Source organism: Zalophus californianus, chromosome 14 (genome assembly GCF_009762305.2).
Source record: "Zalophus californianus isolate mZalCal1 chromosome 14, mZalCal1.pri.v2, whole genome shotgun sequence".
Taxonomy (NCBI): domain Eukaryota; kingdom Metazoa; phylum Chordata; class Mammalia; order Carnivora; family Otariidae; genus Zalophus; species Zalophus californianus.
In genome coordinates this window covers 18,301,378-18,328,712 of record NC_045608.1, presented here as the reverse complement: position 1 = coordinate 18,328,712, position 27,335 = coordinate 18,301,378, and the positions used below count along the sequence as shown (strand labels likewise).

The window sequence follows — 27,335 nt, the reverse complement described above, 5'->3', positions numbered from 1 at the left end:
CAGCTCTTGAAGGTCTCAGGGGTCCAATTTTTAAAGAATAGGCAACAGGACTTAGACTATTAAGAACCACAGCTATCATTTATTGAAGGCTACATCCTATCCAGGTGCGTGTAATTATCAATCCCACCTTCACACAGAGAAAATGAAATGTAAAGGGGACATGACTGGTGAGAGGTCACTAGACTCCTGAATTTGAAGCCACCTCTAACGCCAAAGCAATTAATTAAGTGAAAGAGACAAGACTAAGGGACTCCGTCACTCACAGGCCGGCAAAGAAAAGCTGAGTAGGCAAGGCTGCCGCTAGGGCTAAGTTAGAGTCCGATTACACCAAGTTTTTCTTATTGAAATCATTAACACCAGCTGTCTCTACTGAGAGAGCTGAGTGTCAGATGCTAAAACTTGTTATTACAGGACCTCCTCTGTGAAACAAGCTAATTACCACATTTTACAGAGCAAGAAACCGAGGCTCGGAGAGGTGAGGGAACTCACCCAAGGTCACACAGCGAGTGACTAGGATTCGAACTCCGGTTTGGGTGACTCCTGAGCCCAGCATCTTCCCTCGGCATCAACAACCACAATAACAAATCTTTTTCACCCAGCATTAGTCTGTCTATAAAAAGCCTATCGTCCCAGAAATGAAAAAGGATGGAAACGGCCCCGAAGAGATTCCCCCCTGGAACACGACAGCCAGTCCCCAACACCTGCCCTCCGACTTGGGGAGGCAGGGACCCGGCCAAAGGGCCACCTCCCTCAAGGTCCCCCCCACCACCCGGAGAACCCCCAACCGTGTTTCCACTCGCTACCCACAGGCTGTAGACCTTTATCCGCTCGAGGACCCTGCGCTCGGGGTCGGGGCCGCAGCTATCGCCGCCTCAGCCCAATACCCTCGAGCTTTGCCAGACCCGGGGCAGCGGCCTAGGCCCGACCGCCATCTTGCCCCGGGGTGTCCGCTCTTAGAGCTCCGCTGGGAAGCAACCATCCAGTTCCGGTGAACGACAGTTCCGCAGAGCTTCTGTACCCGGGAAGGACGACCTCCCTGCATCTTTCCCTCCTCTTTGGAAGGTGAAAAAAAAGCGGGCCGTTCAAGGGCGGGTTAGTGTCCGATCCAGCCAAGAGGAGATGCAACCCACTCCAGTCGGGGAGCCTGGAGGGAACGCAGCCAATGTGTAGGCTTACGACGGACCCTTTAAGACAGCACCCTCTGCGGGGCGGAAGCGGGCTGCGGCAGCGGAAGTTCCCGCCCCGGCCCCGCCTCTGCCCCCGGCTCGCGCGAGCTGGGTGTTTCCTGCCTCTCAGTCCGGGTTTGGAGACTCCGGCGTCCTCCGACTTTTCATGGTAGGGAGGGCGTTGCCCACCGACTGGGGGTTCTGGGCGGCTGGGAGAGCCCGGCAGAGGCAGAGTAGAGAGAGAAGGGGTTGGGGGGGGGGTGTTGCGATGAGGGACTGTCGCAAAAAGGGGAGAGGCGGTTGGGAGATTGGAGGGGGGCGAGGCCGGGGGTGGGGGAAAGGGCTTCGGTGGATAATGGGGGGGGGGTTGGTCCTTGGCTGTTGGGGATCGGGAAAGAGCATTTGGGCTTGGGGGAGTAGATTTGTGTGGGGGTGAGTTGGGGGGGTGTCTCTGAGTCTTGAGTGCTCATTGAAAATGGGATTGGTGATTGTGAGGAGAACAAAGAGGGGTCGTCGAAGATGGACATTGGGGTGGAAAGTGAAGATGGGAGGGTGTTGCGAAAGAAAACGGTTAGGTTATGAAAGAGCGACGTGGAATTCCTTGGGGCGGAGCGTTGGGGTTTTCTGGAAGTTGTGACTGCAGTCTCTGGGTTTCGGCGAAGTGGAGAAGGGACTTCCAGGTGCTTCTAAGCATAAGGGCGAGTGGAGGGGGCGGGGGGAGAAATAGAGGGAGCTGGAGGGCAGATGTGCATCCGGTGCCTAGAAGGATGCCGGGGGACTGAGGTCAGGGTACCTTCACCCCACGGAGTCCAGCGCCTTTAACTGGCGCTTTGGTACCTATCTAGTCACTTCCGTTGGACCCCGAAGGGCCACACCTAAGGAGCTGGGAATGGGTCACATGCTGTCACACAGCTGTGGGAATGGTTCTGTTTGCTTGTGATCCTTAAAGGGTCTATACCTTAAATGGCTCTTTGGCCCTGGGTGGGAACGACCAAAGTTCAGCCTTGCTCTTTTACTTCTTTGCCTTGTGTCTTTCCTGGAAAATGCAGTCTTTGGAGAAGATGAGTTTCAAGGACCCTGCTGAAGAAAATTTAGCCAACCTGTATCTGACTTTGCTCCATTTTATGCAAAATCAGGACCACCTGAGGGGAAGGAGGCATTAAACCAGTGTGGTTCTCAAACTGGTCCCCAGACCAGCAGTAGCAGCAGCATCACCTGGGAACTTGTTAGAAGTGGCCACATTTTCAAGCCCTACCACTGACTACTGAATTCGTCTGGGGGTCGGGCCCCTCAATCTGTTTTAACACGCCCTGTGGGAGATTGATTTCTTGATTTGGGTTTTGTAATGAAAGGGGCCTGAGTCAGAGGACCCTTCTAGTTCTGATTCTTCAGTTTTCTCCCCTAAAGTGTGGGATTGATGATGACATCTTCTTCACTGGACCCCTGGGGGAAAGAGGCCAATAGTTTGCAGGTTACACAGAGGGAGAGCAAGTAATTTAGCAGAACACTTGGAAATAGCAGTAGCTGCCCTGTGAGCAAGTTTTGGATGCAAAATACTACTACAGTTACGTGGCTGATGTAATGCAGTTTGGTTGAAATGGAGTAGTCGACTTTCCTGAGTTGTAGAAATGCCCTTAGTTTGGGCAAGTTTTATAATTAGCCAAAAGGCAGTGACTCTTAGATCAAGCTGGTTAAAGAAACAGCTTAGCTCTGTGGCTCTTAGCTGGGGCTACACCTTAGATCATCTGAAGAGCTTTTTAAATACTGCTGAGCGTCCCCCACCCCTGCCCCGAATTCTGATTAATTGGCCTGAGGTGAAGCCCAGGCATCTGCTTTTAAGTGCACCCAGGTGATTGTAGTACAGCCTGCGCTAGGACCTCCGGTCTTTAAGTTTGAGGGACTTTAGGGCCAGGTGCCAAGTACTTTAACATTCATTCCCTGAAGCTTATTATGAAGATTACGGCTTTACCTTCACTTTACAAAGTACGAAGCTGAGACTCTGTTAAAACACTTGTCGGAACCTCACACAGGAAGTGGTGGAACTGCGACTAGTCTAGGTTGCTCAGACTAGGTTGCTCAGACTTTTGATCGAACCTTCCACATGCACATCTCCCCCCAACACACAAGAGAGAGACAGTTCCACAGAGAGCTCTGTAGAAAACATCCAACAGTGAGGGAGTTGGTGCCTTTTTCTCCTATTGCACTTGCCCAAGCCTCTTTTCAAGTCAACACTTTTCCTCGTTGGGCTGATTTTTATTTTTTAAGTATGTATACAGTTGCTTCCTGTCTGTGGCTCTGAAGCTGTAAGATGGGGGCTGGCTTTTGTTTATGATGCTTTGGTTTATTTTTATGTGTGATCAGGAATTCACTGGGCCAATAGAACAAGAGGTTGGGGAGCTTCTCCAAGATGATGAAGTTAGTAGGTGTACAGAACTGTTTAGAGCGATGGGTTGCAATCTCGGCTGCACATTGGAATCACCTAGGGGAGTTTTAAAAAACTTCTGTTGCCCAGACCAGTTAACATCAGAATTTACACGGATAGGACCCTGATGTCAGTAATTTTTTTTTAAGTGGAGAGCCACTGTTTAGAATCTGCAACAGAATACTCGGGAGAGATCTAACTGGATTAAACTTTTCTGATTGAATAGAATTGGTAACCAATACCTCAAGTATCAATTCCGTCTTTGTTTCTTGTAACCAGTTTTGCTGTTTCCTGCCTCACCTCCCCAACCTCATTAATGATGAAATCAAATCTTTGAAACAAGTGAAAAAGCAGGATCCCAGTAGCAATGGCTGGGGAGTCTTCTGTGGAGAGAGATGCTGGGAGAGGCTTATTGTCTGCTGCTTTGTGTCCTTAGCTCAGTGTCATGCGGGCTCAGGGACATGAACAGTCAGAACCTTTTATCCAAGAGCCATTCCCAGTATTGAGGTGACTGACCTTTGGAAGGGTGGGCTCCGGAAAGGTTCAGAGCTTTCTTTGTCTATTTCGGAGTCTCAAGCTAGATGCATCCGGATGGTTTCTGCCTTTATCTCTTAGTGATTTGGGTGGATGTTGGTAGAGATGGAAATGGTCTTCAGAGAGAAGATAATTTGAGTCTTTGAGAGCATTCTCAAATAATCATCGTGTGAGTCTTTCGTGTTGGGTGTGTGCTCTGAGCCGGAGGCTGAGCTGAGTGCTCTGTGGCATCCCTCACAGCAGTCCTGGGAGGGAGACACTGCTGTTGTCTCTGTTTCATAGACGGGACAAGACTCAGATGACTCGCCCAGGCTCCCACAACTGGTCAATCAATGGCAGGCCTGGGCGCTTAAATTCAGGTCTGACTTCCAAACCCAAGCACTTAGCCACACATTGCCTTCCCTCTTTTTTCAAAGCTTTTTTAGTACTTGATAAAGAAGGGAGGGTGGGGCACTCCTTTCTCCATGTATATGTTCCAGCTCTATGTATTTCAAGCATGAATGTTGATAAAATCATGGGCTCAAAGCCAGACAGGACTTGCCCCTGTTGCTCTGCCACTGACCCACCTCCAGTATCAGTGCACTTTGGGAAGTGACGACTTCTCTGGGCCACGCTATCTGAATCGACTAGCTGGAAATAACAGTAGCTGTGTTCCAGCATTGTTTGGATTTTAAATGTTGTATGTGGTGGTAGAGATGAAAACTGGTATCTTCTGGGGGGGGGGTGCGGAGCACGGAGGGGCTTTCTGGAACCATGAAAGTGTTCTCTATTTTGATCAGAGTGGTGGCTGCACAGATGCATATGCTGGCCAAAACTCCTCAAACTGCACACTTAAAATATACTTTACTGTAGGCAAATTATTTTTAAAAAGGTATTGGAAAGTAAAAGTACATTGAAGTATAGTTTATGATTTTTTGTTTCGTAGGCGCCTTACAAAACGCTAGACCATTGCCCAAAACACGTATTTTTGTGTAAATTTAGATCTGAAAGGGTGCTTTAAAAATTTCCATTTTGGAGCAATTTTTCCCAACTGAAAAACCCCACAACTCCACACCTGTAGGCCTTCACCCTCCTCCTGTGCCCTAGGTCTTCAAAGTTTTGAGAAACTGTTTCTTCTCCCAAGCTACCTCTATCATCCCATGGACGAGTATTTCTGGGGCGAAGTGTTGGTGATAACCTTTAGTGTAGGGTTTCTGGGGACCGATTTCAAAGGAAAGCTGGAAGGGAGGGGTCACTGCTTTCTCTCTACCTCTTTTATTTGTGGCGTTAGGCCATAGAGACCCCAGGTGAGTTAAGCTTGAGCTTTTGAGTACCTTCTTGGGATATATTCACTTGATGAAGCAAGAACACTTTCTTGAGAAAACAGTTTTCTTTCCAGGAGACCGTTCTTCCTGTGCCATCCTGCAGGCCCCAAAAGGAGCCCCCCAGTGGTTGATTTCCAGGCCGCTCTTTTGGGTGGATGGAGGTCGAGAGGGTTGGCCCTTGCCTCTGCTATTCCAGATCACTGGACAGCAGGTTGCCACTCATCATTAGCTCCTTCTCCCATTGAAAAATAACAGTTATGTTTTTCCCATTATGAATGTAATACACGTTAATTGTGGGAGATCCGGAAAAGATAGAAAGGCATAAAAAATTTTAAAAAAACAATCCTTTTTCAGGATCAGGGTATCGTTTTTTAAAGCTTTGCGCTTTCAAACCTCCCCCCCCCCCCCCCGGAGCATGCCTGTTGTCAAAGCGGGGTTTATTTCCTTGTGGCAATGAGGGAGAACCACGGAGCATCTCAGAGGATTGGGGCTTGTCTTGGGTGGTTTTGGGGAAGGATTCAGGGAAGTGAGGCTTTGCTCTGTATTGAATGCTGTCAGGAAAGAGGGTTAATTCTTGGATGGGGTCTCAGTAATTCCTGTGTTGAAGGTGGGGAAGAATGGAATGGGGCTAAAGCTCTAGTTGGTAAAGAAGCAGCAGTTAGTCACATTGGTCAGGATATGGTGATGTTTGGTCACTTTTTCTGTTTTGGGCAACGGTCTTGTTTTTGTCTGTGTTCAGACATAATTATGGAGTAGTCTTGTTTGTGTCTTGACCCATCAGCCACTGAGTGGCCTTGTCAGATGGTGACGTGCTATATGAATTGTTCATGTTTGGTGGAAACATCAAGGCCCAGAGATGAGTGTTGGGCCAGGTATGGCTGTCAGGGGCCGTTTCCTCTGTGCTGTGCCCCACAGTCATAAAGATTCAGCCCGCTCTTGGACATCTTCTCCAAAGAAGAAATGTGTCAAAGAAACATGTCAAAGAAATGTTCTCGTTGAGTACATGTCTGCCAGGTACCAGTCTCCTTTTGTAGGCCTGCTTAAATCAGACGGTATATCCATTTCTCTGAGACGGACACGAGCTGGCCGTGCCATTAAGGAGACTGTCACCAGATCTTGCTGTTCGGGGCGGCGCTAGTACAGGAAGTCTCTAATTTTGCACTAACTTGCTTCCAGGGGTTTTTAATGTCTGTCGCGTAGTCCTGAGAAACACTCCCCCCCTCGCCCCCCAGGAAGGATTAGGAGTGGTAGTTGGGATCCTACTCAATTCATAAAAGCTATTTCATCTGGGGCGCCTGGGTGGCTCAGTCGTTAAGTGCCTGCCTTCGGCTCAGGTCATGGTCCCAGGGACCTGGGATCGAGCCCCACATTGGGCTCCCTGCTCCGCGGGAAGCCTGCTTCTCCCTCTCCCACTCCCCCTGCTTGTATTTCCTCTCTCGCTGTGTGTCTCCCTGTCAAATAAATAAATAAAATCTTAAAAAAAAAAAATCTTGCTTTTCATTTCAATTTCATCTGCAGTTCAGCTGTTGAGTGGTGCGTGACAATAAAACAGAGAGAGACCCGGGCAGTGCTTTGAGCTGCTTTAGGATGCATCCAGGGTGTTGGCTTATGTGGGGACCAGGCAGAAAGGAAGTCCTCAGGACACAAGAGTCAGTGGTAAACGTGGGCCCATAGGGTCAGCAGATGAGTTGTCAGCCTTGGGAGATTTAAATGCAGTATAGACTTGGGCCAACAGGTGAGGTCAGTATATGAGGCTATCTGGGTGGGGTTTGGGGCAGCCAGTACCCCAGCTCCCACCAGTTGTGGGAGCCCTGGTGGCCCAGTTGGCCTTTGATTTTAAGAGAAGCCAGAAATCCAGGGTTTTTTTGGTGATCTCTCCTGAGCTGTCAGCCTTGGGAGATTTAAATGCAGTATAGACTTGGGCCAAGCAAAACACCTCTGGAGGCCCGATTCAGCCCAGAGGCTGATCGAGGTAAAGCAGGCCCGGTTCTGTGACTCTGGTGACCCTGTGTCTTCTCCACGTGTTCACTGGCAGGAAGAGATGTCAGGAGAAAGTGTGGTGAGCTCAGCGGTGCCAGCGGCTGCTACCCGCACCACTTCCTTCAAGGGCACGAGCCCCAGCTCCAAGTACGTGAAGCTGAATGTGGGCGGGGCCCTCTACTACACCACCATGCAGACGCTGACCAAGCAGGACACCATGCTGAAAGCCATGTTCAGCGGGCGCATGGAAGTGCTCACTGACAGCGAAGGTAAGCCCCCCTCGGGTTCTGGGGCTGTGCTTGTGGCTGGGGGCTTCACTCTAGTTCAGGAGGCCAACAGCACATGAGCAGTTGTCCACACAGGTGCACGTTTCCAGTGTGTGTTACCTCAGTGTGGGGGGAGCCTCGAGAGCACGTCCCCGGGAGACCAGATCTAGTCTGGGGGGTGTTGTAAAGTAAAGGAGTGCTTCCGTGAGGAAGTGACAGATGAGCCGAGATGTGAAAAGGAGATGGAGTCACCTGGGCGGGGGCTCGTAGTCTTGACTCGGTTGTCCACTTGCTGAGTGACTTGGCGAAGGTCCAGGCCTCAGGCCTGTGAAATGGTGGCTGGACTGGCTGCCCTGGTTGGGCCCCTGCCAGGTCTCAGTGATGATTCTGTGACTTCAGAGCGAAACCCGAGCGAGAGAGAGGCATGAATGTTTTCTCTGGACCCTCGTCCTCCCGGGATGGGGGCCTGACAGAGACTCACAGACCTGGACTTGAGTCACAGCTTCCCGTGTAGTAGCTGGTGATCCTAGCCAGGTGAAACGGGTACAGTGGTACCCACCTCGTGGGGCTGTTGGTGCGTAGTATTCAATACACGTATATTCAGGGCATGTTTTTCTTTCCTTTTTCTTCACGGAAAGTCATGTTCATGAAAGGCAAAGAATTCTTTAAAGTGATCTTACTACCCAACTGGAACAATCCCAAGAGCTCTTGGCAAAGGGGACGTTCTTGCCTGGCTGGGTTTACAGGGCAGGTCACATGAGGTTTAAGAATGGCACCATCTTTCCCTCTTTGGCCTGAGATTGCTTAAGACCCGGCCAGACCACAGCTTGGCTGCACCCTGCCTTACCTGTTTTCTGAGATTGGTGGCTGTGCTAATGCCCCTGCCTTCCCTGGGACTTTGGTTCCTGGGAAAGGTGGGCGAGTTTTGATACAAGTAGGGGGGATTGGGGACCCGAAGCTTGAGCTGTGTGCTAGTTAGGATGTTTCCCTCAGTGTCCTGGAGAAGGCCGGGCTGTGGGGCTTGAGGTTCTGCTTCCCTGGGCTTCCTGGGAAACTGGGGTTTCTGGCCAAGCATCAGGTGAATGAGGTTTGAGCCCCAGAGCTTCCTTCTGTGTCTCACCCAGAAAGCACAGAGCTTTTTATGAGTGGGAGGATCCCCTCCTCCGGGCCACACCCAGCATCGCCTGGGGAGTATTTGTAGAGGCTAAGACAATAGCGCCCCAGCTGCAGAAGGAAACAGACCTTATCTGAGAACCCAGGATTGTTGTAGCTTTTCTTCCGCCCTACCCAGTCTCTGGTGGGGCTCAGGAAAAGCGGCGGAGTCGCTTTGGAAGTGAAGTTGGAGCCTCATCTCCTTGAAAGCCCTCGCCTTGCTGGCCTCATGCCATGCCGAGGAAGAGCCGGTCCTCAGGCTGGTCCATCCCCCCAGCGGGAGAGACGCGGGGATGCTACCAGGGCTCCTGCTCGGGCTTGTGAACAGTTGCCGGAGGCTGTTCTGTCCCCAGTGCTTCCTGGACACGCCAGTGCCTCCAGGGACACAGGGCTGTCTTTGGCACTCCGGGCCTGGCCATTTTCACAGGGCTCCACTAAAGCTCGAGCTCCAGCCCTCCGCCTGTCGTGGAAAGCTCACCGGGTGACATATCGGTGTTTTTCCTTCTCTTTTTAACCCTTCTGGGGTGGTACTGTTGCTACCTTGCAATAAGTGAGAAATCCTTTTCAAAAGCTATGGGGCTTTAAAAAAAAAAAAAAAAAGCCACCGAGCTCAGGGCTTGCTGGCTCTTACTCTGCTCGCCTTAGTTCAGTTCACCAAGGGCCCAGCCCCCAGGCCAGGTTGCCTGAAGCTCCGCAGCCTTATGGGTCAGCCGCCAGCTCTGTGTCTGGTCTTCCAGCCCACCCACCCTATGCCAGGCAGTGCGATCGTGGTCCTGTTGGCCCCTGGTGAGTACACTGCACAGCCTGACCAGTGGCCTGAGTGTTGGCCCAGATACACCCTCGGGTCTACAAATTAACCTAAATGTCCCGCATCTCAAATGTCTGCATCTCGCAGCTGCACCCTGGGCTTCAGGCAGGAAGCCTGTCGCCTGCAGTGAGGTTTGCCATAAACAGGCCAAAACCGCAAGTGCAGCTCTGTGAGGCGAGTGGTTGCCGCAGTGTGTCCTGCTGGCCGAGGAACGGGGGCTCCGAGGGCACAGAACAGTGATGTACGGAGCTGCTAGAAACCCCTGAAAGATGCCCGAGAAACTGGTTGCTTCTGGGGAGAGGACCTGGGGCCCAGAGTGGGGTGGTGGACTCTCCCTAGCGCTCCATGCCCTTCTCTGTTGACGATTTGTACTGTGTGTGTGTTCAGTTCCTAAACAGGGAAGTTTGCAGTCAGTGGGCTTGGTCCCCTGGCTCTGGCCCAGGGTAACAGTCACAGCTCATGTTGATGGAGCTGCTGCTGTGTATGTGGCACTGGGCTGATTTAGACTCATTTGTCATTTACTGGTAATGGGACGGGGCGGGTGACTTTCTCTGAGCTTGCTTCCACTTTTCCAAGTTGCGAATGGTAATGCTTTTCAGGGTTGTTACAGGATTAAGTGGGAGACTCAGTCTGTGGGGCCTGCCTCGGTGGGGTATGTCCAGGTGGAGGGAGGAGCGCTGTGAGGGGCTGGAGAAGCAGGTCTTAGCGCCGGAGGCGGGGGGGTGGGGGGGGAGAAATGGCCCGCCTTTGGCCTTGGGGGTGAGCGCTCTGCAGTTCTACCTTACCCCCAAAGGATGGCTTTTCTTAAGAAGGCCTTTCCCAGACTCCTCCCCAGAAAGGTGTGGTTCTTCCAGTACTGGCATTTTTACCCGATTCCTTGTCAGCATGGAGGGATGTGGCATCTTTCCCAACAAGAGTTCTGCCTCCGTACTCACCTATAGTTGCCTGTTTCATAACCCTGTTCCGTGGTACAGTGGCCCACCTCCCCACGCCCCCTTCCCAGTGGTTTCTGGTCTCTTGCTAATGTTTCTGGAACGAGGGAGTATGTGAACCAGATTAAAGAAGGGAATCATTAATCTTATTATCAGCACACATTCCCTTGAACACCAGTGGGGAAATCCATGTAGTCTGTGGGGAAACCGCAGTGCCCGGTGGTCTCCTTGAGGTGTCCATGCCTCCTGCTTAAGTTAGAACGCCTTCTTCTGTAAAACTGTGAATACATCGAGAGCTATTTTAAAATGTGATGAATAAAACAAACTCCCTCGTGCCCCTGATGTGAAATGTTGGGGCCGGGGAGTGAATGGTCAAGAAGGAATTCTTGAGGCATCTTTGGTGCAAAAAAGATGGTTTTTATTAAAGCACGGGGCTGGGGACAGGGCTCGTGGGCAGAAGGAGCTGCACTGAGGTCACGAGGAGGGGCTGGTTATGTACTTTGAAGTTGGGAGAGGGTTAGGGATAGCGTGAGTCTTGAAGGAATTTGGAAGTAAGGTTTCCAGGACCTTGAGGGGCTAGATGTGGTTAGGGTAAGGTCGTTTACAATACTGTCTAGTAAACCCTTAGTCGTGAGACCTTTCAGATGTATTTCAGTGGGCCTTATGTTTGGAGGATGATTGCCAACATATATTTGGGGCAGGTAGAGATAAAGGAATTTCACAAAGGGATTTTTATATGTTAAAGAAGATTTCCAGGATCCGGGAGATCAGGCTACTACCAAACTAAGGTTGCTTTTTGTCCCTAGCAAAGTATTAACATAGCGGCAGTTGAGTTCCTGGAGGGTCTCTCTGCCTGTCCCAAGTGTTAGTCAGTGAGCTGCAAGTTGTAAGGAGATGTAGTTTTTTCTACATTTCTTTTGCCTTTGTTTTCCACATCACCCCCACTCAGACAAGGAATAAAACGTTACCTAGGCTGATGGGACCTCTCTTTACTTTCTTTATTTGCCTCTCTCCCTTCCAGAGATAACCACTTGCCTGACTTGGGGTCACTAGGTGAATTTCAACCTCCATAGCACAGTGACTCAGCTGCTCTCTTGCTAATGCCTCCTGCCTGGGTTCTCCGCCCCCGCCCCCGCAGCTAGATGCACTGGATGTTAGCACTTTGAGGAGCTTTGCAGGGGATTCTAATATGCATCCAGGGGTGAAAAACACTGATGTGAATCAGTAATTATGCTATACTGTTGCTGTTGTTGTGTATACTGTTGGTGTGTTTTCCGATGTTATATAGACGGTGTTACATTGTCTATAGTCTCTTTGCTTTGTTTGCATAATGCTTGTTAGATAGAGCCATGAATAATATATAGCTCTAGTTCAAACATTCATGCTGGTTTTCCATTTTGGGAATATACTGTTGAGTTCTACCTTACCCCCAAAGGATGGCTTTTCTTAAGAAGGCCTTTCCCAGACTCCTCCCCAGAAAGATGTGGTTCGGGAATGAGGCAGCTTCCTGGAATCTGAATTTGTAACAAGTACCTCAGGTGACTTATAAACAGGCAAGTTTGGGAAACACAGAAATAGAGTATAAAAACCTTAGGGTGCTGGGGCGCCTGGGTGGCTCAGTTGGTTAAGCAACTGCCTTCGGCTCAGGTCATGATCCTCTGGGGCAGGGCTTCTCAGCCTCAGCACTACTGATATTTTGGACTGGGTAATTCTTTGTTATGGAGGGACTGTCCTGTGCATTGTGGGGTATTTAGCAGCATCCCTGGCCACTACCCACTAGGTGCCAGGAGCATTCCCACCCCCAAACTGTGACAATCGGTAACATCTCTGGACATTGCCCAATGTCCCCTGGAGGTCAAAATCATCCCTGGTTGAGCATCAGTTAGGTAACTGAAGACCTAAATGTTAAAAAACAAAACAAAACCAAAAAAACCCCAACATAAAAACCTTGAGGTATCAAAAAAACACCATTAAAAAAGCTGTAACAAGTCACATTGGAAGAAAACATTTACAATATAAAATCACAAAGAAATGGATCCAGAATACTTTTATAAAGCAAAAAAAAAAACAAAACAGGAAAATGTGTAAATAAGATGTAATCAGGCAGCTAAACAAACACAAATGACAAAAAGATGCTTGATGTGCTAGAAATTAGGAAATGTTAAATAAAACCAGAGTATCAGATTAGCAATAATTAAGAGGTTTGTGCCCAGTGTTGGCACAAATTCGGACCGTGGGGAGTGTAAGTCGGCACAACAGCTAATACCAACCAAGCCATGGATGCTAGCCCGGATGCCCCTCCCAGGAATCAACTCCAGGTCATGATCCTGGAATCCCGGGATCGAGTCCCGCATCGGGCTTCCTGCTTGGCAGGGGGTCTGCTGCTCCCTCGGACCCTCCCCCTCTCATGTGCTCTCTCTCTCAAATAAATAAAATCTTAAAAAAAAAAAACAAACAAAACCTTAGGATGCTAAGGAGAGGTCAGTGAAGGCCTTCTGCCCCTGTGTCCCCCTCCCCCTGCCACCCCGTCCCTGGAGGTGGGGGCAGTGAAAGGAGAGAGGAGAAGTGCATGGCATGCTGGCGGGGCTGGGAGGGGGTTAAGCCTTGCCGCCCAGTCCCCGGTCCCTGAGAGAAGCCTTCTCCAGGGTACCCTGAAAGCCACTGGGACTCTCCTAAGGACTGGAATGTGCCCCTGCTGGACACTGCTGGTGCTCTGTTCTCCAGCGAGGATGAAGAGATGTGGGAAGGGCTCACTGTCACAGACCTCATTTGAGTGCTGCCAGTAAAATCCGCACTGTGCTGCGTGTTTGCCCATGGCTTCTCTCGTCGTGCCTTTGTACCAGCCCTGAGGGGTACTCGGAGACTGGTGGACAGGGAGGTTTGGTGCAACACCCATGTCATCCAGCAAGTAGGCGGCAGAACTGGATTTCCAACACAGGCCCTTGCTCTTAACCACTGGGCTGTGTTGCATCTCCCAAACCATTCCAGAGCCTCCCGGTCTGTGCCTGCCTGTTCTGCTCCACAGCCTTGCGGGATAGGCCGCCAGCTGCCCTGACCGGTGCAGCCTTCTGAAATAGCCTGCATGCTCCACAGCAGCTGGACAGACTCCCCACAAGCAAGGCGCTGCTTGACTTCCATTTGCTTTTCTACATGCGAGGCATTTGAGCTGTTTCAAAGGGGTAGATTCCGGCTTCAAAAGCAACTAAAATATTTTAAAATCAAAATGCTAATTGAAACCTCATGGCGAGCGCGCCCGGTTCCTTTGCCCTTATTTGTCCAAAGTATGATTCCTTCACCACAAGCATTTCCTGACGACATTCTTGAGCTGGAGCCCAATGTCACGGTCTGCCTATTCGTTTATGGAAACTCTGGACTGTCACTTGGATAATTGATTTCAGGGGCCCCTGCTCGTTCTGAGCAGCTAAGTTGTCCACGCATCAAAAGCAGAACATGGACATTTTCTTCCCAGAGTTGCTGAGCTAAATGGGTTTGCCATTGCTTTGAAGACTGAGGCTCTACTTGTCTTCTCAATTCTGGTGGAAGGAGCTTTCCTGTGAGTTTCTTCCTTGCTTTTTGTGGTCTAGTTCTGCCTCCCTGACTTGGGAATGTCCCTAAACCTCTCTGAGGCTCTGTTGTCATCTGTGGACAGTGCAGGAGACTTAGCTTCCTTCCGAAAGAACTGTTGGGAAGATAATATGGTCCTTCCACACCTTGTCCGCTCATTGGCAGGAAAGCACTTGATCCAGGGTAGCAGAGAGCTCACAAAATGCTAGCCTGCAGGCGGCCTGCAGAGAGGTTTTCTTTGCTCGAGGTTTCACAGAGAAACCTGCATTTCTGGCATCTCTTGGAATATCAGAGGCTCATACAGCCCTAGGCCCACATTCCTGCCTAGCTGTTCTTGGCTAGAGTGAGAAGAGCCTCCCCATCTCCTGTCCCCAGGGGGCAGGGCACGTGCTTTCTGGTCAACCTCCGGGCCCAGGCCCCATACACTCATTTATGCTGCTTGCTGCAGGCCCCTGTAGGCATCTGAGCTGCAGGGCAGACGCTGTGTCGATACTTTATTGTCTCAACGTAGAAAGAAGCGGTGGGATGAGGTCCAGCAGTCACTGTCAGGGTGATGTGATTTACCACGCCTGTGAAGGCCTCTTCCTTCCTTGAAACCGGGATTTGACTCCAGGCCACACGTTTGCGTTGTGTTTGCCACACTGGGAATTACTCTTCCCACTGTATTCAGGAAACCGTAGCAGTGGGGAAGTACCAAGCGAAAGCCTCTGGAGGGACAAGACCAGACCTTTAAGCAAAGGTCCAGGAGCCCTGGGCTGAGGAGTTCGTAGGACGGGAGTATGGAAGTGGCCTTCTTACCAAACTCTCCTAGGGATTGTTGCACATACCAAATAAATATAGTGCCCTCTAACTCTGAGAGCATACTTGGCAGGGCTGGATTTGGGAAGGGGGCGGTGGGTGGACTTGTGACTCTGGATATGGAAGAGGTGTCTTTGCTGCTCTTGGCTTTTGTGTCTAAGGCAGGGCCTGGGGGTCTGCGGAGGACTTGGGGCAGGGTGACATGGTGTTAGGAGTGGAAGCGTGGGCCCCTTCTCCCAAACTGAGCAACCGTTGAGGAAAGTGAGGCATAAAATTATGGATTCCTGTTTGAACTTAACTGCCCTCTGCCTTGGTGTCCTCTCACCTTGTAATGGGGGATAGGAGACCTGGGGAAGCCCCTTGCTGGAGTTGCCCTGCTGGCTTGGGAGAGCGGGGGACTTCTCTATAACCTGACTTCTTTCTAGAGCCTCCTGTCCTCTGTCAAGACATACCAGGTCTTTGCTTCATCTCTGCCTCTCCTTTCGGTCCCTCCACTTCCCAGGCTTCAGCATTGTTTCCTCCTGCAAGTAACAGACCACCCTCCACCCAGATATTTCCATTTCTGAAGAGGAATTGTGAAAACCTGGGGATCCCTAGCGGGGGTATAGCAGGCCAGTCCCCACATTGGAGAGGTCATCAAGCTGAAGGGCTTGCCTTCCTGGCCCCCACCCCCAAGAGTATCTTGCTATGCCTGGTTCTGGTCAGCAGTTGGCACATTTTCCCATAGTTCATGAAAGCAAGTTCCATCTCCCCATGCTAGACTGAACTGTCTGAGGCAAGGTCTGTCTGGCTCACCATCTTCTCTCTCGTCATCGTCACTAGCCAGTAAGTGCTTTGTTGGGGAAGTGAAGGAAGGAACATCCCGAGGTGGTAGTAGTGAGTGTCGGGGATCCCCTTTGGGAGCCAGAGGTTGCAGTCTTCTTCCTTAGAAATGGCTCTGTTATGTGGAAATCTGAAAAAAGCATCGTGGAAAGAGGGAGAGTAGATACTTTTACCTCCAGCTTTTCCCCTGTTGTTGGGGTGTGGTCGTTTGGACCCATTTTATCCAGGTGTAGTGCGCTCTCGGGATGGCTAAGGGATTTTTGAGGACACTTTAGAAACATGCTTTTAGGCTTCAGAGGTCCTGGCGTCCAAAAGAGGCTGAGATCACATGAGTCCGTGGTTGTGGTTGTCCCCAGCCAGCAGGGCCTGGAGATCGTTGCAGTGCTTTCCCAGGCAGGGCTTAGCCCTTTGCTCATAGCTAGGCAGGTGGGGCTGCTGCCCCCTCTGTGGTCCTGCACTTCCCCTGGAGGTAGAGGGAGCCAAGAGATACCCCATTTGTCTTCAGCACTTTCTAGGAGATGAGCGCCCATGTAACTAGGCCCCCCTTCTCCTCCTCCAATTGCAGGCTGGATCCTTATTGACCGGTGTGGGAAACACTTCGGTACAATACTCAACTACCTCCGTGACGGGGCGGTACCCTTGCCCGAGAGCCGCCGGGAGATTGAGGAGCTGCTGGCAGAAGCCAAGTACTACCTGGTCCAGGGCCTGGTGGAAGAATGCCAGGCAGCCTTACAAGTAGGTATCACCGTTTTTCCCCATATGAGTGGGGAGGTACCAGGCAACCTGCTTTCTTCATTTTCCTCTTCTACAAAATGGGGGCAGTTCCTTCCTCACCGAGATGTGCGAGTTCACAGGTAACCCTGGAGCTTCTCTCTCCTTTGGTCAGTGACCCCTTAGAGGCTTCCCTGCAATGCTTACGCCACCTAACTACCCTCTGGCTTTCAGTTGCCATGGTGTTGGGTCATTTCATAAGTACACTGAAACCCTTCAGTGTGGGGAATCAGTTTTCTGGACGCATCTCAGGACTTATTCTCACCCCACCAGTCATTGTTGGGAGCCTCTATAATCTCTGCAGACTCAGACACCCCTCACTCCTCAGCTGGACCTAGGGCAGGACCACTGGGGTCAAGTTTGGTGATGGCAAAATCCCTATAAAACCAAAATGCTTCTGGACATAGCCAGTGGCCATTTATTTCAAGCAAAGTTCCAACATGGCAGAGAATCATAAGAGTCCCTTTAGGTTTTCATAGGAATTGGATCTGTATATATGAGGCTCTTGTTTGTGCCTCCCTCAGGCCACATGTCTGTCTGGCCCTCCACTGGAGCACCCTTACTGCCTAGCTCCTTGAGAAACTGTTGTTTCTACATACCACCTCTACTGCAAGAGTCTGAACCCACTGTAAATCTAACTGAATGCTATAGCCTTTACTTTAGTATTTTTATTTCATTTTTGTTTGTTAATGTATATACATCATACTTTTTTGCTCTGTTTATTCTTTTTTTTAAATATTTTATTTATTTATTTATTTGAGGGGGATGGGTGAAAGAGGGAGAATCTCAAGCAGACTCCATGCCGAATGCAGAGCCCGATATGGGGCTCGATCTCACCACCCTGAGATCATGATCTGAATTGAAATCAAGGGGCGCCTGGGTGGCTCAGTCGTTTAGCGTCTGCCTTTGGCTCAGGTCATGATCCTAGGGTCCTGGGATTGAGCCCTACATTGGGTTTCCTGCTCTGTGGGGAGCCTGCTTCTCCCTCTCCCTCTGCCTGCTGCTCTCCCTGCTTGTGCCACAATTGCTGTCTGTCAAATAAATAAAATCTTTAAAAAAAAAAAAAATCAAGAGTTGGACATTTTACTGAGGTGTCCAGGCGCCCCTCCTCTGTTAATTCTTTCAACAGTTCTATTTGCTTTCATATTTCTTATACTACTATTTACTGATATTTCAGTTTTCAACATTATGTACTAGTGTATAGAAAATTAATATTTAGCTCATGCACTACCATTACACCCCCCCCCCAACCACTACCAAACATGTACACATGTTCCTTCTCCTCTTTTCCCAATAGTGTTTATCACAGCTTTGGTTAAATCAGTATTCAGAGTTTACATTGTGATGTCTAAGTATTGTTAACAGTTGAGTCACAGAGTATACAGTGAAAATTTTCTTTATTGTGCAACTTTTCAGTTTTCCAGAGTTAGTGATTGCCTCATTGTTTTGTCTGCTTGGTTTTGTAAGTGCGTATCCATAATTCATCCCTAAATGGTAAGAAAGTTCAATCTCCTGTTGGTGTGTTCAGACACACCAGTGAATATCTGTTTCTTCTTTGTCTTAGAGACAAGCTCTCTGGGTTCCCTTCCTATGGTTTCTCTTAGTCTTAAGACTGAACCTTCAGGACTGACCTCTTCTCAGTTTCTGTTGCTTTTATCTTCCTGTTCTACTTTCTCAGAGATTTTCTTCAGTTTCATCTTCTCAGCCCTTCTTTTGAACTTTTCATTTCTGCTATCATATTTCCAATTTCCAGGAGCCTTTTCATGTTCTCCGAGTGTTCTTTATATAGAACATTGCTCTTGTTGCCTAGAATTCAGTATCTGCTGTCCTCTGTCTTGAAGTTTTCTTTCTGCTGCCCTTGTCATGACTCCTTCCCTTTTCCTCTATATTTTGGTTTCAGTCTCATGGTTGAGAGGCTTTCCACATATAATCTGATGATCTTTGGTCTGTTAAAATTCATGAGTAAGGTTCTGAAAAGCTGTATGTGCGTGGGTGAGGCTTGTTGTCCAGTGGGCTTTAGTGGTAGATGATGAGGCTCTTTCAGTGGGAACCCCCAGTGTCAGAATCTATAATAAGCCTTTTCCTGGACAGATCAGATTCCTATGGAGGGATCCTCCACTCTCTTGCCTGGTGGGGATAAGCCTGGCTGGCTGCCTTCTGGGATCTGAGTAGGAGAAGGGGCTGGGAGCTGGGGCTCATCATTTAGTATGTGGACCATTCACTTAATCCCCGTTTTCAGAAGAGCAGCCCAGCCCTGTCCTCATCTGTACAAACCACTCTAGGAAAGTAGACCTTCTGCCTGGGGAAGGGGATCCATTTGGGGGAGCAGGGTGTCTCACTGGTGCTTCTGCTGACTGGCTAGCAATCCTCTGCTCTTGCCCTCTGCCCGCCAGCCTTCAGAACTGGTTTTGAAAACCTCCAGGATTATTTCCCATCTGCTTACTCATTTCGGCCTTCTCTTTCCCCTCCGTTAGCCCTCATCTGCTTCCCCGAAAGCTTCAGATTTTTGACATCTTTTGTCTGTAGACGTCACTTCTCCCATTCTTTTTCTCCTTTTAGGCTTATACTTTTTAAGTTCTTTCTACAGTTGTTGCAGTGGGGTGCTTCGATGCAATCATACGTCCTGTGCCATGTTTAGACTTTATTTTTAAGTGACTCCCTGGGCTGTGGAAGTGTGTCATTGTTGTTAGGATTCATTGAGACTTACTGGAGAGCTCAACTCTGGGCCGTCCCCCACCCTGATTCACTGGTGGTAAGGATCCTTCTCTCTTCCCAGTGCTGGCAGCCCCATCTTCCCTCGCCAGCGCCCTGTCTGTGCCCTGCAGGCCAGCTGAAATAATCCGATGCTAGGCAGGCCTCCTAGGCTGAAAGTATGTTTTGTTCCAGCAGAACAAAGATACTTACGAGCCTTTCTGCAAAGTTCCTGTCATCACCTCATCCAAGGAAGAGCAGAAACTTATAGCGACTTCAAATAAGGTATGTTGGAGGCACTCTTGTGGCCTTTCTTTAGCTACCCAAATGATGAATAGGGTTTGAAATAGAAACCTATAGAAGGGCCTGAGCAAGGCCTGAGGAGGGATGAAGAAGGGGAACCTGCAGCTCATCTTGTGTGTCCCCCCCGACCCCAGCTGTGGGTCCTGCAGTCTCCCTCTCTGCCCCTGCCCACCCCCTTCCCCCAGTCTGACAGCTGTGTTCAGCTGCCTCCTTGACCTGGTGGCAGGGCCCAGCCCCCAGTCCACAGTACCTCCACCCCAAGTGACTCTTTTCTTTCTTTTTTCTAACCACCCTCAGCCAGCCGTGAAGCTGCTCTACAACAGAAGTAACAACAAATACTCGTATACCAGGTAAGGTGTCCGCGGGAAGAGCCACCCCATATTAGCTAGGAAAGCTTCCGCTCGCACAGGCCAGGCCCAGCTCCTCCTGTTATCTTCCAGTGAGGGTGGCCCTCTGCACCTCGAGGATGCCCAGGGAGACAGACGATAGATAACGAGATTGAATTCACACATACTATAAAGGCTGTCCTTTTAACGTATATAATTCAGTGGGCTTTAGTAGATTTACCGAGCTGTTCAGCCATCATCACATGCCTGCTTTGTGAACACTTTCATCACCTCAAAAAGAAATCCATTAACAGTCACTCTTCATTCCCCTCCAGCATCCCCCCTCCCCCCCGACCCTTGGCTAACACTGCTCTCTGCCGACTGGACACTTCGTATAAATGGAATCATATAATACATTGCTTTTGTGACTGGCTTCTTTGACTTAGCATCATGTTGTCAAGGTTCATTCTTGTGGCATGTGTATGAATACCTCATCCCCTTTTATAGTTGAATAATGTCCCATCATGTGGATCTTTACTGCATTTTGTTGATCCATTCATTGGTGGATGCACATTCAGGGTTGTTTCCACTTTGGGACTTTGTGAATACTGCTGTGAACATCCATATACACATTTTCAATGTGGACCGAGGTTTTTTTTTTTTCTCTTGGGTACCTAGGAGTGGAATTGCTGGGTCCAATGGTAACTCTAGGTTTAGTCATTTGGGGACCTGCCAAACTGTTTTTCCAAAGCAGCTGCACCATTTTACATTCCCACCAGCAATATATACAGGTTTCTAGATGTCTTCTGGCTCTTGGGACCATGTGGCCTCAGCTGTAGGGGGTTTAATGAGGTTCCTCAAGACCCAGAAACGGACCCCAGTTGGAAAGTCTCCACTGAGCAGTCGCATTCTGCCACTGCCGGGGCTCGCGGGGCTCCCTTCACGCTCCAGACCTGGTGCCTGTGCCCATGGGCCCCGAGTCATTCCCGATTCCTCCCCGGCCCCGGCAGAGCCCAGCAGAGCGGCCGCCCTAGCCTGGGAGGGGGGAGACACTCACCTTCTCAAATGCTCTTTTGCAGCAATTCTGACGACAATATGTTGAAAAACATTGAGCTCTTTGATAAGCTGTCTCTGCGCTTTAACGGAAGGGTCCTGTTCATAAAGGACGTCATTGGGGACGAAATCTGCTGCTGGTCCTTTTACGGTCAGGGCCGCAAGATTGCTGAGGTCTGCTGCACCTCCATCGTCTATGCCACTGAGAAGAAACAGACCAAGGTCAGAGCTCCAACGGCGGCTCTGGGTGGCTGGTCTGAAATGCGTTCTTGTGCCGCTTCCCTTTCCCCTGGAGCAAAACAACCCTAAAGAGGGAAAGGCTTTAAAAATGCTTTCCTTGACGCATGATTGCTCATTGTGAAAATACTCATTATCTTCGGGGCCCCAGGGAGAGTCACATCTAGGTCTCGGAGAAGCAGAATGGCATTTCCTTTCTGACCATTTGCAAACAGGGACAGTCCTACCGCACCTCAGTCCCTTTGCCATAAATGCTGATTGAGAGTAGCGCCCGGCTGGGTCTGTCGGTGGAGTGTGCAACTCCTGATCTCTGGGTCCTGAGTTCGAGCCCCACGTTGGATGTAGAGGTTACTTAAAAACAAAACCTTAGGGACACCTGGGTGGCTCAGTTGTTGGGCGTCTGCCTTTGGTTCGGGTTGTGGTCCCAGAGTCCTGGGATCGAGCCCTACGTCGGGCTCCCTGCTCAGCGGGGATTCTGTTTCTCCCTCTGCCTGCCTTGTGTGCTCCCACTGCTTGTGTGCTCGCTCTCTCTATTAAATAAATAAATAAAATCTTAAAAAAAAAAAACCTTACAACGAAAAAAGTCCGTTCAGCTGTATCCTCAGACCGCTGTCATCGTGCCAGCAGCCTTGTTTCCGGTCAGTGATGGGACGTGGCCCTGTGCTGCCCCTCAGCCTCCATGTACCACCATCCCCCGCCAGCATGGCCCCAGCCCATTGCAGTCGACAGAGGGACCGTGCTACCTTTAAGAGCTTGACCTTGGCTTTCTAGTCATGACCTACGACTTCCTGCCATCTGTCTGTCCTCCTCTGGCCCACTGACCTGGAGTGGCCCTCCTCCCTCACGGGCCTGCTGGGCATTCCTTAGCTCCCAGGCTTGTTGGCTTCCTTCTGAGCACACAACTTCCTGACAGATCTGGACTCTATGAATGCGCTTCTGTCATCTTCTCCAAACCAATAGGCTTGACCTCTGTCACTTTGCCATTCTGTGAAGCTAGATCATGCCACAGGCTGCTTTTGGAGATCTGGTCCCTTCAGGTCTTCTGCTTGCTTGCCCTTCTTGGGCTATGCAACTCGGTTTTCTTCCTCTTAAAAAAAAAAAAAAATCCTACGATACACTTTGTCATTTCCCTCTGAACCTTGCTAAAGGGACCCTGATTACCAGGGACATGCAGTGGGTCTGCTGAGCAGATTTTCACACACGAATCTGTAGATCATCCAGTCAGGCTACCATCATCACTGTGGCTCCAGGAACACACAGTTCCCTGTGATTCTAGAGCTGGCCTCAGAAGAAAAGGCAAATGAGAGAGAATGAGACCACAATGTAGAAACCAGAGTTCTTAGCATGTTTTTCTTTAAACTTTAAAAACATTTTATCATTGGTATTTAGAGTATATCCCAAAAGATAGGTATTGGTTTAAGAGAGCCAAGAAGGGAAAAACCCTGAGGTTCCTTTTTCTTTCAAAGATTGCAGGGGGACTAGAATCGCTTGCTTCCCTTTACCACATCAGCAAGATGCACACCTCTTTTCTCCTGTGAGCTTCTTTTAGGGCTGTGAATTCCACCTGTAACTAGCTTCCCCGTCTTGTCAGTTTGGTTTTGTTATATACACGGGTTGCCTTTGTCCTTGGATATTAACCGGGTAATCGTCTTATTGATTAAAGCTTTAAAATACTACTTTACATTTTCAGAGTTTAACAGGGAGCAGAGGATTCAGAGACGACACAGTCTGATCCCAGCCATTTGTAGGTTAGCCCGCAGGTTCCAGAGGAAGCCTGTGCTTGTGTTTCTGAAACTGGCTAGAGATGGGGCCCCGGCTGGCAGGCCACGGCCCCTTTTGCTCTGCCATCCTGTCCCCAAGGGCTGCTGCTTTGCTCCAGGGAAGGCATCTGACTGGCTTTCCAGGGGGTTCATGTCAGGGGATGGCTGTCCTTACACAAGCAGGTGCCGCCTTCTGGCCAACACCGTCAGGAGCCGTGCTTTGGAGCCGACACTTGTGTTTTGTTGCTTCGAATAACGGGGTGGATGTTCCTGCTGGGGGTTTTTGTATTGCTGTCTTTCTTGATACAACATTCGAGGTGCTCTGCTAATTCTTTTAATCATTTAACTGTCTTGTGTGGTTAAGCTGGAAAAGGTATGGCTTGCTGCAAGTAAGGCATAAGTAGATATGTAATACATACGTTGTCCATTTGGTTCTTGATTCTGACTCACTGGGGACTCGGTGAGAATGGAGCACAGAACTGCACCCTTTATTGGTCTGTTTTTGGTCTTGTTCAGATTGTATCACTTCTGTTGCTGTGTCTTCCAAGTTCCCGGACTCTCCTCTGTCATCTCCATTCTGTTAATGCTGCCGGTGAATTGGGGTTTTTTGTTTCTTGTTTTTGTTTTTGTGTTGCCCTTGGTTACTATATTTTTCAGTCATACGGTTTTCATTTCTTTCTTCGATGCTCTGTCTCCTTGCTGAGACTTCCTGTGTTTGCATTTGCTTTAAGAAAGTTTGCCCTTCCTTATTGGGACATTTTTATAACAGCTGTTTTCAAGTCTCTGTCAGATAATTCCAACATCTTGTGTCATCTTGGACTTGGTATCTTTTGATTATGTTTTCCCTCAGGAGTTGAGATTTTTCTGGTTCTTCATCCTGCCAGGAACTTTCGAATTGTACCCTGGATATTCTGAATGTTACAGGACTCTAGGTCTTGTTTAAATTCTAATGAGAACATTGATTTCTTTGTTTTAGCAGGCAGTTGACCCAGTTGGGTTTGGGCCACAAGTTCCAACCAGCTGTGGGTCGCAGTGCCAGTGACAGCCCAGGTTTCAAAGCCTTCAGATCTGGGCCGCACTGAGGGCAGGTCTGTGTCCCGGGCAGCGGTCTGTGCCTTTGCTCAGTTCTGTGTGTGCTGTTGAGGGACAGGTTGACAGCTGGGCTCAAGCCCAGGAGTTCGTGCACAACCTCGAGAAGCTGCTTTCCCAGGCACCCGTCCTTTGCCATCTTTCGGTGCTTCCTGCTTCCCTGGGGCTCCCCTTTTCTGTCATCTGGCCAGAAAGCTGGGGCCTCAGGTCCCCGCTCTGCCACAGACTGCCCGTGACTTGACCTGTACCTGGAGCCAAATGGCATGAAGAAGGGAGAGAACAACAGCAGGGATTCGCTCCACCCTGATGGGACCACAGCTCTCCTCATCAGAAAGGAAGGTTCCCCTTCAGAGTTCTGACTCCCCCGGGCTCCGGCCTTTGCTGCCACAAGATTTTTGTGGGGGGTGGGAGTGCGAGAGAATGGAGAAAAGAAAAAAGGAAGACCTGGAACTCGCCAGGTGTTGGGAGACGCTGGTGCCCCCTTGGGGCTCTCTCTGCTGCTGCTTGTTCCGGGGGTGCAGGCTGCACTGACCTACCTCTGGGCAGGAAACTCTCTGCTGGTTAGGTGTCATTCCAGACTCTGGTCTTCCCCCCCCCCCCCCCCCCCGCCCCGTCTGCCACGATTCATGTCGCTCAGTCCTCAGCCGCTGCCCATTCTCTCTCCTGGTTTTGTGGTCTCAGTAGGAAAGACAGTGGAGAGTGTGCTGCCTCCATTTCTCTTGGAACCTCAGAATCCTGCCTTTGAAAGCAAAGTCTCTACTCTGTGAGTCAAGTGCCCAGGGCCCACTTGGACAGCCTCCCTCCAGTTCCCGGTGCCTTAACCCCGAAGGGCAAGCAGTGGACACAGAACTTTACCAAGCAGGAGGGGACATGTCCTTTTCAGCTGGTCCCTGTTCAAAAAAATGGGGCTGCTTTAAAGGCTGCTCGGGGTTATGGAGCAGCTCCAGGGGTATAGATCTCTTATGAGTAGAAACCTTTTGGAAACGACCTCGTTAGTTAATTGCATTGTTACATTGTTGTAATTCCCTGCTATGGAAGGATGTTCCAAGTTAGGGGAGAGGAAAAGGTGCAGATGAGTGTGTGATGGGCCACCTTTTGTGCATTTTAAAGTGTGTGAATACATAGGTGTATGATCCTACATTTATAGGCACTGTATACCTTTTGTTTCTTGTGTAAGCACCATGTGTAAGTATTGCCTGTTGTAAATGAAAGGTACTATAAAACTAATAATGGCAGTCTTCAAAGGAACTCCGCCCTTCCCAGAAGTAGTAGGTGGCAGTAGAGGTGGGGGGTTGGGGGCGGGGGTGATGCTAACTTACCTGCCTTGTGTTTTGTTGTGGGGATGCAGGTGGAGTTCCCAGAGGCCCGGATTTATGAGGAGACTCTCAATATTTTGTTGTACGAGGCCCAGGATGGCCGAGGACCTGACAACGCGCTCCTGGAGGCCACAGGCGGGGCAGCTGGCCGCTCCCATCACCTGGATGAAGATGAGGAGCGAGAGCGGGAGCGGATCGAGCGCGTGCGGCGGATCCACATCAAGCGTCCAGACGACCGGGCCCACCTCCACCAGTGAGCAAGCGGGCGAGCCGCCCTCCTCCCCTCTCCCCTGCTCTTCACTCCGATGCCTGCAGCCTCCTGGGCACCTTCCACTTCCCCTGGAGTCTGGAGATACTTTTTTGTAACAAGCCAGATGATTATTTTGGTATTTCTCAACCAGGTGACTGTCTTTCCCCAGGTGAATACACCCGTGTTCTTGAGCAAGCTGTGTCCCAAGGTCTCCCCGTTCCGTGGGGATCTGAGAATCCTTGGAGCCAGGCTTTCTTGGTTCTCGGAGAAAAGTATGAATGGGTATGAAGTAGACGTGAGAAATTTTGTTTGCAGTATTTATTTTGATGGGTGCTGACTACCTATTCGGCCTTTGCGGGGGGCATTCCTTCGGGGTTCCATCTGACCGCTGCAACAGGGATCCTGCAGTTGGCGGCCACCAGAGGTTTCCCTGAGCTCCTTGTTTCATAATCCTCCAGCCCTGCACGCTGGCTGCGTTCCTGTGCGTCAGACCGGGCCATCTCCGGGGCTTTGCCGGAAGTCCGTTCGGCCCCAGGATCTTGCCCCTCTGGCTTGTTGGTAGATGCATGCAGTTTGTGGCACCGAAAATAGGACCGATGAGCTTTGTGCCTGTGACTGGTCGAGCATAGCTCTGGAGGCCCGGCTCTACTGGAGGGGCAGGCCTGTTGGGACCCCGCATACCTGGCTAAGGGCAGAGCCGGCCCTGGCAGGGAGTGCACCTTTCCCGGCTCCTTCCTCACCTCCTGCCCCTTACACTTGCGCAACCCCCCCCCCCCCCCCAGCCATTGACCAACTCCTGGTTATGAGCGGAGCTCACACACCGCCCAGTGCTCCATTCTTTCTTCCTCAGCCTTCTTCCCTGTTAAGCTGGGCTTCCTGTCTCAAGTAGAAGCCCTGCCCTTTGCTTAGAAAGTGGACGTGGCCCAGCCTCTGTCCCCCAGCCTGGCATCCAGGCAGGAAGCCCATTCACACCAGCAGTCTCGGGGCAGCTCGCTTGCTGTAGACATAGCCATCATCCCGAGACCGCCTTTGTGTCTTTGCCTCTGGTTTTTACACAGTATGGAGTGGCCACAGCGAGCCAAGTTAGAGGATGTGCAGCTCCTTTGGGGTCCAGCTAAGTGTTTGTGTTCGTGTTTAAGGGACGTGTGCGACTGTAGATGGGGATGTGTGCTTGTGGGGCGCAGGGGGGCCCGCGCTGGAGCCCAGCTGTCCGCACGGTGCTCGTGTAGGACGGACGTTCTCGGTTATCTACCTCCCAGTCTCCTCTGCGCCTGGGAAGGGACAGGAGTGAGTGGTGACTGATGTGGCTGGTCGCGACTAGACTAGGTAGAGTAGTTACAAGGAGATGTGAACGTGCGTAAGGTAATGGATGGCATTTGCTCTTCAAGGGAAGTTACTGTTTTATACCAAAGGTATTGAGGTGGGCAGCCTTTGACAGTGTATTCCAAAAAACGAGTTTATATTTTGAAACCGTTTTTACAGCTTAGGCTTTTGTACATACTGCCCTTCTTGGGACAGTTGTATGCCTTTATTTTGTATCCAGCAGGAAAGCCTATAATAAAACTTAAAAAACAATCTTGACTGAACCTAAAAAAATCATGTATGGGGGTCGATGCCTTTTAAACTGTTTTGTGGGGAACTTTCTATATTAGGCCATTTGGGTTTTATTAAGGAAAGGGGGGTTTAAATACTGTTTGGTAAATATTTTATATACCGTTTTAGTTTTAAACGCCAACCCTGACGTTTGGGTTGAATTTTTTTAGAAAGTTAAAGTGAATGTCCGTTGTGATG

The 27,335-nt window shown here is 50.1% G+C and overlaps 2 protein-coding genes across 15 annotated transcripts in view; one reads left to right on the top strand and one right to left on the bottom strand.

Moving 5' to 3' along the window:
- Positions 1 to 943, bottom strand: part of UBE3B (ubiquitin protein ligase E3B) — a 62,752-nt gene extending 61,809 nt beyond the window's left edge. For 5 of the 13 annotated variants that reach the window (XR_003516905.2, XM_027576049.2, XM_027576052.2 and 2 more), the window contains exon 1: positions 490 to 937. The gene's annotated coding sequence lies outside the window, so the exon portion shown is untranslated. Of the gene's footprint in view, positions 1 to 489 lie in introns of all 13 variants that reach the window. The other 8 variants (XM_027576056.2, XM_027576053.2, XM_027576058.2 and 5 more) reach the window with 5 other exon arrangements.
- Positions 944 to 1,229: 286 nt separating this feature from the next.
- On the top strand, positions 1,230 to 27,115 carry KCTD10 (potassium channel tetramerization domain containing 10). 2 transcript variants are annotated; one of them, XM_027575614.2, is made up of 7 exons: positions 1,230 to 1,335; positions 7,462 to 7,675; positions 16,314 to 16,483; positions 19,409 to 19,495; positions 19,811 to 19,863; positions 20,919 to 21,114; positions 25,327 to 27,115. In XM_027575614.2, exons 1-7 carry the CDS (start codon positions 1,333 to 1,335, stop codon positions 25,549 to 25,551), a joined length of 948 nt encoding a protein of 315 aa, XP_027431415.1. In that variant the 5' UTR covers positions 1,230 to 1,332; the 3' UTR covers positions 25,552 to 27,115. The 2 variants fall into 2 exon arrangements, with proteins under 2 accessions (XP_027431415.1, XP_027431414.1); XM_027575613.2 differs by having other exon boundaries at positions 19,406 to 19,495.
- Positions 27,116 to 27,335: the final 220 nt, after the last annotated feature.

Excerpts from the sequence above, each read along its gene's own strand:
- KCTD10 (XM_027575613.2), top strand. Across the intron at positions 7,676-16,313 it reads AGTGCTCACTGACAGCGAAG|GCTGGATCCTTATTGACCGG; the intron begins GTAAGCCCCCCT and ends CTCCAATTGCAG. Across the intron at positions 19,496-19,810 it reads TTATAGCGACTTCAAATAAG|CCAGCCGTGAAGCTGCTCTA; the intron begins GTATGTTGGAGG and ends AACCACCCTCAG.